At 31.2% G+C, this 12,392-nt stretch overlaps 1 protein-coding gene across 2 annotated transcripts in view; it reads left to right on the top strand.

Annotated features, from left to right (window-relative positions):
• LOC107446622 (transient receptor potential-gamma protein-like) overlaps positions 1-11,246 on the top strand; it is a 324,911-nt gene extending 313,665 nt beyond the window's left edge. For both annotated transcript variants that reach the window (XM_016061317.3, XM_071187238.1), the window contains 2 exons: positions 4,964-5,162; positions 10,004-11,246. In XM_016061317.3, coding sequence (XP_015916803.1) covers positions 4,964-5,162; positions 10,004-11,151 — 1,347 coding nt within the window. In that variant the 3' untranslated portion in view covers positions 11,152-11,246. The remainder of the gene's footprint in view (positions 1-4,963; positions 5,163-10,003) is intronic.
• The last annotated feature ends 1,146 nt before the right edge of the window (positions 11,247-12,392 follow it).

The following is a 12,392-nucleotide window of genomic DNA, read 5'->3' as shown; positions in this document are numbered from 1 at the left end:
TCATTCCATTATTTACTTATTTAATAGCCTCACTATTGAAATACATAAAACTCCAATGAATCTTCGAACTTTATACAAGGGTAATTTGGAAACTAACCTACGTTTTACTCCAAATTGAAAAAACCTGCACAGATTCCACAAAACTTTTATTTACATCTGAGAGATGAAGCTTTCCTCCATATTTAAAAAAAAATCCCCGTGGGCATTTAAATACTTGTCATAAAGTTTTATAAACTTAGCAGTCCCTTCTGCATAAAACTCAGCCACCTGCGATTTCAACCAACTTCTCATAGCAGTTTGAAGTTTCTGATTGTCAGCCAAAATTCTGAGCATCAAGTCACTTTTTCATGGCATTGAACAAATCAGCCACCTGCAATTTCTACCAACTTCTCACAGCGGTTTGAAGTTTCTCATTGTCAGACGAAGTGCTGGGCATTAAATCACTTTTTCATGGCATTCAACAAATCCGCCACCTGCAATCTCAACCAACTTCTCACACTGGTTTGAAGTTTCTCATTATCAGACAACGTGCTGAGCATCAAATCACTTTTTCATGGCATTCAACAAATGGTAATCAGATAGAGTGAAGTTCATGCAGTAGAAGGAATGATTAAACACTTCCCATTTGAATTGGTTCGAAAGATCTTTTATTCGCCTTCTCTCTTCAACATATATGACCCACTACATTTTCATTTATATTGCTTGAACTGTATACAGTCGTATAATTGAACGAAAATAAACAATGTAAATACTTCATAATAAATAGATTTTGAGAAAAGCTTCTTGATAACTTTTTTCGTTATATTGCTAATACTATGAACTCAAAATTTCAGAGAGCTGAAAAAAAAATTGATTTTTGAAGAAAATGTTTTTTTTCTCGATTAAGTAGTTAATCATACAAAAATGTCAAATTTACTAAAACCTCAATTTAAAAGATATTTTTTGTCGTAAAACGGCAGTATACTACACAAAATTCATGGTAAATGTTTTCCACTTACAGTTTTATTGTTCAAGGAAATTCTAATTTTTTTCTCGTACATTTGCATCTCGTACTCAAGCATTTGGCATTACGTTACAACGTATATAAGGTATGCGATACTATCACTAGAATAGCTGGCAACATGTAATATCACAAGTGTATTGATGTAACATCTGTGGCTCATTATTAATTGCTTCACACCACAACGGAGTTTAGTTACAAATTGCCATCGTATTTTAAATCTTTTTGATAACTGAAGAGCTAAGTGGACGAACGGTCTAAGTGACATTTTAGTAAATTTGTGTAAATCAGCTTTAGAGTTTATACGTTGAGAGTAAAAATTAAAGATTATGACTTACCGTAATTTCTTGCTTGCAAGTTTTCAATTGGCGAAATCCATAAAGCAATAACAGTCGTTGATGCTGCTTGCGTACTGGCATTTGCGCTTTCTTGGAGTTTTAATTTGCTGCTAAAAAAACAAGCAGATTTTCTTATATTACTCGTCTACTATTTATTACCAGATGAGCTTCTATCATTTTCCCCTTCACTTGAATCCGTCATCTACTAAGATCTTTGAAATTAAGAAAAATAAATGCATGTTGTGAAATAATAAAAATATTCCAAATAAATCGCAATTCTGTCTTGTATGTCACCTTTCATTAGTTCAGCTCCTCAATTACGATTTTATTTCAATATGTTTTTGAATCCATAACTTATTATTCTTTTTCTCACTATTGTGATTCATATAATAAAAAGCAGTCTATGAACATTACAATGTATTTATTGTATGACAAGTGTATTTTTTCATTATTTTACGGTTTTATACACGTCTGTATTCATTCGTATTTAGAATTTCGTTTACTTATAATTATTTCTCTTTCAGAAAATGTTTTTCTTTTATCTCCTAAAATTTTATTTAGTTCGTAAGTTTTTGGTAAGGGTTACATAGTTTTTTTTTATCAAATAGTAAGACTTGTCAATGGTATTTCTTAAAGACAACACAAAAAGTAGATTAACAATAAGTAGAGTTTTCTCAAAACTCAATTTTTGAAATCATTTAACATGATTTCTCAAAAACAGATGCACCAATATAGATTTTTTTTTAAACTCATGGTACTCCTTCACCCCTTCAGAAGCAGGGATAAAAATAAACTGTTCATTATATTGAGGATAATATTCACTTAAATTGTAATAGTTTTATCCCTTAAACTGTGTGGTTTTTAATAAACCACTTGAAACTTTTAAAAATATAAGCAAAAAGCAGATGATTTCATATTTATGAAGACCATATTTCTTAAGACTTTCTTTGACTAAAATTTTGGTTCAAATTTTACTTTATCCCATCTAACCCAATTTTCCAACACATCCAAATAAACTAAACAGAACTTTTTTGACCCTCATATCAATTTATCACATGGGTAAAAAGAAAGTGATTAACAGTATAAGTTTAGATATTAAATCTGTGTATTAAATCCTTGTAACCAGTAAAACTGAATTTTCTTTTCGGTCATGTAAGAGAGAATAGGATCTGATTGACGCTAGAATCAAACTCTCAGACCTAAATTAACTTTTAATTTTCTCCTAATTTGCAAATAATTATTTATGCCCACAAAAGTCTACATTTATCATACCAATTACTTATATCAATTTTTTTATAGCACTTGCCCCTGAAATAGCAAATTTGATCAAGTTGACCGAAGCCTTAACTCAGAATGCATAATTAATTTATTTTTAAAGCATCCCTTTTTTAAAAATTTGCTTTCTTCTTTACTCAATCTAAACGAAACTTTATATTCAAAACAACAACGAAAGAGAAAACTTTTCCAAATGTCTCCTATTGGCCAACATTTGACCAAGGATTCCTAGTCCTAGTGATTTGTTAAGATCCATGTGACTAAAAGCGATTTTCAGTTGTGAAATCCCTGTGAATTCCATTGTGAAATCACAGTTAAAAACTGTATTATCACTGTATTTACAACAGCATTTGATGAAGGGTAAAGTGTGCAGCTTCAAAAAGATTTGTGGGGCTCCATCTGGTTGAAGTTAGACTTTGCCTCTGCCTGCACTGCTTTAACTGTGCGTAATGGAATGGCCTTTATCACTACCTGCTCCGTTTCTCGGGCGGAACTCATAGCTATTGAGAAGGCCTTGAAATACTGTGTTAAATAGGGAATCAATACAGATATCTGGATTCTGAGAAATAGTCGAAGTTCAATTCAGTTTTTCTAAATGGTGGAAATATCATGACAAATAGACTGTGAATATTGTCCAGCGTTTGAGATGCTTGAACGACAATAATGAGATTTATTTTCAATGGGTACCATCACACGTGAATGTTTGCGGTAATGAGATTGGTATGGAGGGCAGTCTTTAAGATTCTATTAGTGATGGATGTACTATTTTCTCGGAAACTGCCTCGCGGGTCAAACTGGAGATCAATTCCTAGTAGAATATCAGCAACGCTTAACCCCGTATCGCCCCCTGTCGGGGACATCCGGGGAGCAATTTTATTGATCAACTAAAAATATACTGTATATCCTTGTAGAATATAGCCCCCGTTATCGATTAGCATGACCTGGAGCTGTTCAAATTGAGGCAAACAGCAGATGCACACAAAGGGCTCTCACTAGGCACCGCAGTGAACACTTTCATGCTCATGTGTCAGGACTTAACGTCTTTACACTTTCTTGTCCAAAATGCAATATAACTCATACCGCTCCTGCTCATATCTTGACCTGAAAGAGACTTTCTGAATTTAAAATCGGGCTAATTTATGAACTTGATTTAAACATTACAGTCTATAAAGTGGAATAAGAAACCTTAGGACAAGATCGCATTCTTTTTAAGTTATCCTTAACTTATGATCTAAATCGTACTTAATAAACACTGGGCATCCTAATTTCAACCGAAGGTTTTTAAAATATGAACACTATTGAGGGTAAAATTTCAATTCTGGCAGTAAATTTATGTAAATGGTTATAAATTTTATCTCTGAAGATTACTGGTTTAAATTATCGCGTTACAAGTCCCTGCAATTATTTTTTTTCTCCATTGCATAGCGTTATATGCAAATTTTGACCACCAATTATTCCACTTGATTGTGGCTGATTCTCAAGGTTTCTTCAAATATCGTAATGCTATTTTCATTTGTTGAAGGTTTTCAAAAACTTGTGATGTGATTTTACATTTTAATTTCTTCTCTTTGATTTACAGATTCACTACTGTCGAAGAATGCAACACCATTTGTCGAAGAATATTAAAACTAAAACAGGAATTATAAGTGGAAAATTGCGTAACTGGGAGGAATTATTATGTGAATTTGCTGAGAATTTTTTTTTTAAATCCTTAACCTTCACTTTCTTATAAACTTCTACAAACCCGTTTGTTTAGTTTAAGGCACCTTATAGTGGTGTCTGAAACTAATACATGGATAAATCAGTAGTGTAAGTTTGTAGTTCCCCATGTTCCAAGAACCATTCTACTTGTCTTTAATCAAATTGACTCTATGTAATTTTTATGTCACAAAACCTGGAAAAAAGAACCGGTAATAAATCGCGTTTTCTGAAAGGGAATTTTAAAAGTTTCCGAATTTTTTACATGGTTTAAAGCTTTCATCCCTACTTACTAAAGTACTATTTCAGAATTGTTTTTATGTAAAAGCAATATCAAAATGTTGCTTATACATTCACAAAAATTATTTATAATTTAATAACGGCTTTTTTAATTAAATTTTAATTTTGTCACATTAATTTTAATGCCTACATTATTAACATTAGCTGAACGCAGCATTGATTTTTCCCCGTATCATCCCATATATTCACATAAATTCACCAATGATAATAAAATTAAGGCGGCAGTATTTACGTAAAATAGCGTCTTTTTGAAGGATTCATAAAAATCCTTTTGAAGTGTAGGTGAGAAAGCACATAGCAATATATCTAATATTTATTATACACTAAATTTAAGCTAACTTATCACTTACAGAAAATTATGAGAAATTTGGTTCGCCGGTACGTTACCAAGGAGCAAAGAAATGCAGATAATCAAGGAGTGACCGAAGATGATGTAAACGAAATTAAGCAAGATATTTCAGCCTTCCGTTTCGAACTTATAGAAATCATGAAAAACAGTGGATTCAACACTTCAAGTGCTAATGATCAAATGCAAGGAGGCTTAGCAAAAGGTAAAAACATCGAAGCGCTCTTCAAATATATTCCTTAAATTTTTGAACTGACGCTTTTGTAAAAAATTTCTCACTTACTGAAATTTAAATTTCTCAATAATTTTCCGCGCTTTAAACTTTTTATTACCATCTTATGAGCTTATCACTGTAACTATTATAGGTTTGATTGATTGTATGTGGAATTGGCTTTCAGCTATCATGATTTATTTTCTGTTTAGCACATTATTTTCCTTCATATTTTTTGTTAGCAACTGAGCCTTTTCTTATTACTAATTTGATATATTTTAATCATTCACGTGATGTTTGTCCTGAAAAGGTAGCACTCGAAACATACTAACTTATTCAAACTTTGTATAACGCTTATTGAAGTTTTTATTGAAATATTTCCTTCATCTTTCTATCTTTCAATTAATCCTTCAGAATGACAACGATTCAAATATAATCTAAGCACCCTCTGGATTTTTGATGCACTTTTTTACCACTTTTACAAATATTTTAAATGTTCATCCAAAAAAAGTCATAAAATTAAGTGATCCGTAAGGTTATGGTAATAGCAGTGAACGGGTACTTTAAAATTTAACAGAGTGCAACAACAGTAAATGATAACAAAATAGTAGCTGCCAATATGATGATAATGTTCTGATTGTGTTAAGTAATTATAGAGTATAATATCAATTTCTATGATCCTGATCCTTTTTCCTAATAAAATAATCTAGAGATACCTTTTGTATTTAATGCGTATATTTATGTAAAGGAAAAGTAATTTGAGATTTAATGCACAATTAAATGAATAATATGACTGCATATTAAGTCGAAAAACGTAGATTTTGTTGCATTCCTTTTTTATTGTTGACAATCCAATAATTGCACAAATTAACTGAATTCCTTAACATTCTAAAGCTTAAAATACATTATTGCTTATACCTTTACCACATAAAATATTTTTAACAACTACTTTTTAAGTCTATACAACTACTTTTAAGACTCTAGTTTGAAGTTTTCTTTAAAGGTATTTTAAATTTAATTATGTACTATCTTACTGTTTATTATTTTTAACTTATAATGATCTGATTAAAAATTTCCAATTACTTATTTTAAATATCATACATTATTTTCATTCCAATATGTTTCAAAATTTCACATCCTTTTTCATTTTTTTTTAAATTTTTTTAGTTTACAATATTTAGTTTAGTACAATATTAATCAAAATTAGTGTACAATATAAGTCTTTCATAATATATTAAAGTCATAAAGTGAATGTAATGTCTTAATGGCGCAATTATCATCTATATTCTTAATGTATATGATTTAAATTTAAGTAGATAAAAATTCTGGGTTCAAAAGCAGTATTTTTTCAGTATAGTTAATTAAACTTTCGCACTCCGAAGTCATCTCCTAATAAACAAGTCACAACTCTAAAATTTTAAAAAAAATTTTAAACTTTAATAATTAGTAGCCACATTATTTTATGAATTTTAGAAATTAAATAACAAAATTGTACAATGTAGTTTAAATGATTTGATGTTTACATTAGTTCAAACAGCATATTGAAGTACTCGTAATTCAAAAGGTTAAGTATTAAGGGGGAAATTTTTATTTTATAACGTATAAAGGATTTTAGTTAAAATAAATTTTAGGCTTTCTGGAATTTCTATGTTGTTGCAATAGCTACAGAGAAGATGTTATGATCTCTGTACAGTGCGCAAAAAAGAAAATGAACCACCATCAATAACTTTTGATCTAATGATCGGATCTCCACGTTCTAGGACTAATGGTTTGAAGGGGGTAACCTCAAATATGATAGTTAATTAACGCAGATGATACTTTAACGATGAAATAAGACTCAAAAACCTATTTTCTCTTGATGATTATCATTGATTGATTATCACACCTTTTTTCAACGAATTCGGATTTCTTTCTCCCAATATATAAAGGATTGCCTCAATCTGGGAAATATGGTCTCAATAGTTTGGTCAGGAGAGCTATCATTAATGCAACTAATCAATGCTAATTTTACATTTTGCCTATTTCACCATATATTGGCAACTTTTTAAGCAAATTGAAAAATTTTTGAACACAATTATAAAATTCGTTTCTCCAGAGATAATTTTGAAAAAAGTCGTATTACGAAATTCGATTTCTCAGAGACTATTCGACCGATTTCGCTCAAATTTTGTAATCTGCCATTTAAAATTGCATTCTTTGAAATAAGGTAAAATAATTTCATACCATACAATTCAAACTTTTTTCGCCGATTGATAAATGAAATAATAAAGAATAACAAATATTTATCAAGAGTTATATTTTTAAAATAATTATCCTGTGATAAGCAAATTTTATAACTTAGATTCGCTTAAAAATTCCCCTCGAGCTATGATGAAATACGCAAAAAGTAAAATTAACTTCCAAACTTTAGACTCTCTCCTTACCAAACTATTGTGACTATATTTCCCAGATTGCGACTAACCCCCATATTTTAGCTGTCAGAAATCCAAAGCCGTCCAAAAAAAGGGCATGTTCGTTTTTGTGTCTGATTTCACAACTCAAATTATCGTTTGCATTAATTAATTAGCATATTTGAAGCCACCCCCTTGAATCATCAAGATTGAGTCCTAAAACGTTAAGATCCGATTATTAAATCAAAATTTCTTTTGTGTACTGTACATTGCTGCCAAACCCCAAGTACTATCTCTCCATAATATTCATAATAGTAGTGAAATAAGAATCAAGTAAGCATGCGTTTTTTCCCAACTTCTTCATGACATCGTTATAATATTCTTAAGAGGACTTTTAAATGCGCCTTTGAATTTTAAAAAAGTCGCGATGATCAAAATTATTTTAAATCAGATGTTAACGCATAAATTTTGCGACCACTTTAAAAAATATCTTATATAATCTTAAACAAGAAACCTGAAAAGTTAACTGGTCTATCGTATCGCTATGCAAGAGTCTTACAAGCCTTTAATTTCACAATATCTACCACAGAATTAAAAAATAATTAAGAATAAATATAATAAAGCATATTAAACATGTTATTTTAAGTTTTCCTACTGTTTGTTTAATTAAAAAATAATTGTATTATTTTACTGAACAAAAGATGAAAGTCATGCTTTTAGGACTACGTGGTCCGTCGTGTTTAAAATAGCTTCAAACTATATTCATGACCAACGAATGAGAAACATTATTAAAAAGAACTTTATTGTTATTTATTAAGTAATATTTATGTATATATAGCAATATTATTATTTTTAATTTAATATAAATTTTAGCAAGAGAAATGCTTTGGTAAAATTTATTTTTTTAAATTTCAGTTTATATTAATTTGTCATGAAATTGAAGCCATTTTCTATTTTAACTATTTCAATCGTTTTGTGAAAGTAATCCTAAATGAGAAGGATCACTGGAAACATGATCCTTCTCATTTAGGATTATTATAAAACATAATATAATTCCAATAAAAAATTATTATTGGAGTAGCTTGGAGCAGTTCTACATATCTAACTTTGACATGGACTTCGACTATCCACCTACTTTGACTTAACTTAATAATTTACAGCTCCCTCCTTTTCTTATGGTCTGTTGTTAATATTTTAAATAAAAGCATCACTTACTTACTAAAATCAAACATAGGAGACAAATACTTACATGATTTAAGCACTAATAATTTTTTGTCGGTATCCACGGCAACGAGTTGGCTGACACTCTTGCAAAGAAGGGACTAGACCATCCAGTCCCCTCCACCTCAGAGCTTACATACCTTGAACTGTTTGCAAGGCAAAAGGCCCAGAATAAACAAAAGTGGCTGCTTCCACCTATTCACTACTGGTATAAAGCAAAAAGACCAGGACTCTCTTTATCTCTCCCTGGTGACAGGCGAACCAACACCTGCTTATCCCGACTGGCCAGTGGACACCTGAAATGTCTCACATTTTCTGCAAATCAAAAAGTCTTTCCTCTTTGCCCTAAATGCCAACAAAACCAGGCATCACCTGAGCACATCTTGAACTGTTTAGGGCTGGACTGGAATGACATTCATTCCTCTCCCATTCTGGTTTCGGATTTTCTGAATATCAACGGATTCATTGATCTGGTCTGACCCCGTCAGACCAGATGGGAATTAGCAACAACAACAACAACTAATAATTTTTTATTTACTCGTCTAAATTTCATAAAAACGCTGTATATACTGCAAAAATTTCTTAAATTCACAGTAAGCAAAGAACAATTGATCGAAGTAGTTTTGAGCTATGAAGCATACCACTTTATATTACTTACGTAATTTCATATAACAGAATCAAAATTTGAATGTAAATTCAGGATTTAAAAATACGCAATTTTAAATTTGATTTCTAAATATTTATGTTAAATAATATGAAGGAAAGCCGTGGTATGTGCGGAAAAATACGTAGTAACCTGAGCGTTAAATCGAAAGTAAGGATTTTTTCTCGTTGACTGTTATTTAATAAATTAGAAACTCATATGTTGTTTAAAAAAATGCTATGCTGGGATTACAGAATTTAATTAGACATAATATATCAAATGCAACGAGCTACCAATAACTCAAAAACAGCAACGTTTATTTGAAAAGAGAAATCAAACAAACCTATTAAAAGCTATTTAAAGGGAGCAGAGAAAAAAATAAAAATACAGAAAATTCTCATAATCGAAAATTATGATCCCTTAAAATATTGCTTACTTAAATATAAAAAAAACAATAACTGGGCAATTAATTTTTGTTGTTATCAATATAACTTGGAATAATGCATTGTAAGCTTTTAAAAAAAGTTTAATTATCCTAAGAGACCAAGTGAAGCGGGTAATATTCTTTCGTATTATTTCAGGAACAGGAGGAAAGAAAGGTCGTCAAAAAGAACGTCGACTGATGAAAGGTTTTGATATTGGCGTCGTAAAACAACCACCAAACAAATCCAGTCAGAAATCAGACTTAGAAGCAGCAACAAAATCACCAAGAACTAGATGGCTGAAGTTAGCAAATTTAGCAAACGGCAAAAAACAAGCCAAGCGTCAACAAGGAGGAGGGGGTAAGTGGCCATATAGCGAACGGAATTCAAGAAGCTCTAAAGGTAAAAATCAAGACAGTCTAAGAAGTAGGAGCATGGAATCAATTAGTTCTGAGGTAACATCTGAGGCAGAAGCTACGCACAACGATACTACCTCTAGTGAGTCATCAAATAGCCTCGCTGGTTCTGCGACTGGACAAGAAGGAAGCACCGAAGGAGTCGCAATTGTGATCAGTGATGATGAATTAATGAAATGTGATCGGGCTACAAATACAGATACACCTGCATTAAAATGGTCCAAATTAACGAGCAAACTTGGTATGCTCTCATTCCCTTCCCGTTTCAGAATGGCCTTTCACGATACAACTCCCGAAAGAGGACTTCCACATCATTTAGAACCTCCTCCTCAAACCAGATTGCATCATGGTGATGTTGGAAAGAAACCAAAAGCACGCAGAACAGTAAGTGCACCAGCGCCAAGTGTTAATCCAAAGCATCACCAATTGGTCATGCGATCACATGGTAAAACTCCATATGCTTCAATTCCATCAGTAAGTGTTTCGGTTCAAAACAGCGCCCAAACAATTAGTACCCTTTCGGGAAACATCGACAGTGTAGAGGAGGCACCACCAAATGGAAGTTCAACGTTAAATTCGCCGTCTTCCCCTGAAACACCTAAATTAAGATTGCAGGAACGTTTTCCAGTGCCTACAGTCCACATCGAAGAGGAAATAGTAGTGAAAGGAGCTTCAAACAAAGAGGCATCTTCCAGAAGAGACCCTGCAGTTAAAGATGTCTCTCATAGTTCCACAACGCCTGATGATGCTACACCAACTATTACTAACGATCCCATAGTTTCTAGTCAACCTGTAAGTCCTCATAAACCTAGTAACGGAACTTTAGGTTTAATATCCACAGTTTATGGTATTGAACCTGTAAACAAAGAGATGAGAACTGGGTGGATATGACTTGAACTCTCTTATAGCAGTGCCAAATCAATTATTTTTTTAAAAATCCCTTTGGCACATTAATTCCTTGAATTTAGTAAACTTTCTTCTAGAAACTGGTCGATAGATTAGTTTGTTTTACTAACACAAAAGCAGTTTTAGTGAACTTAAAAGCAAATATATTATTGAATCTACAAAACATTCATATTGCTAAAAAAGATGTATGAGAAACAGAAATACTAGAGATATTACTGTTGATATCTTTACCACGAGCTTTTAAAAAATTTTATGACATACATAATTTTTTTTCTGAGCTTAACCAGAATTATGGATTGATTATACATTTGAAACAAATTAAATAATTTTAATTGAATTTGAATAAATATTATTGAGAAAAAACGTTATAAAAAGTGAATAAAATTATTTGAAATATTAATAATTAAGCCATGCATTTCTTTTATGAATTATAAAATGCTATAGTAAATGAAACGCATAGCAAAAAAGACCAACATTTAGTTTAAATTTGGCTCATTATTGCTTTTCAATTTACTGTATAACGAGATTCTATCTGTTATCGTCACTATAGTAAACGTTTTTAAAATACATTTCACATAAAACTAAACTAGGCCCCATCCATTCGATTTTATGTTTGGGGTAGAGTATTGAATTTGGCTTCATTAGATACTATATATTAAAAGGTCAAACACATCTATTTTTGTTTTTTCTATCTGACATTCATTTTTTATGATATCTCCATTTCAAACAAATTGTACCTCATTTCATGCTTGCGATTGCAGCGTCATCTGTGAACCAAATGCATTGATGTTTTTTCTCCAGTCTCCGCCATACTTTCATCGGGGGAGTTTGGGAGTATAGCTTGTTAACATTCAATGCAGTTTTTGAAAATATTTCACTCAACTATTTTCAGATTTTTGATTCGATGTGTAGTTCTTGGAATATTTGATAGTTCCCCGACTATTCGGACACCCTGTATTTTGCCCTAAAATTAAAAAAGCGATAAAAAAATCATTTACATTACTTGAAATTCATTAAGATAAAGAAATGAAACTAGACAAGTCTTGACCAGCATTCAAGTTTATATGAAAATAATTCTTACCAATTTTCTCTGAAAAAAATATAATTAAATAATAGCGTGTTTTTTTTTTTTTCAAGCACAACTCAATGTATTCATGTCCTATTCTCGCTTATTCTGAAGAATAATTATGAAAAGTGATTGAAAACAAAAATTTATGTTTTGAAAT

The sequence above is a fragment of the Parasteatoda tepidariorum genome, chromosome X1, assembly GCF_043381705.1.
Source record: "Parasteatoda tepidariorum isolate YZ-2023 chromosome X1, CAS_Ptep_4.0, whole genome shotgun sequence".
NCBI lineage: Eukaryota > Metazoa > Arthropoda > Arachnida > Araneae > Theridiidae > Parasteatoda > Parasteatoda tepidariorum.
This window is presented reverse-complemented; position numbering and strand designations above follow the sequence as displayed.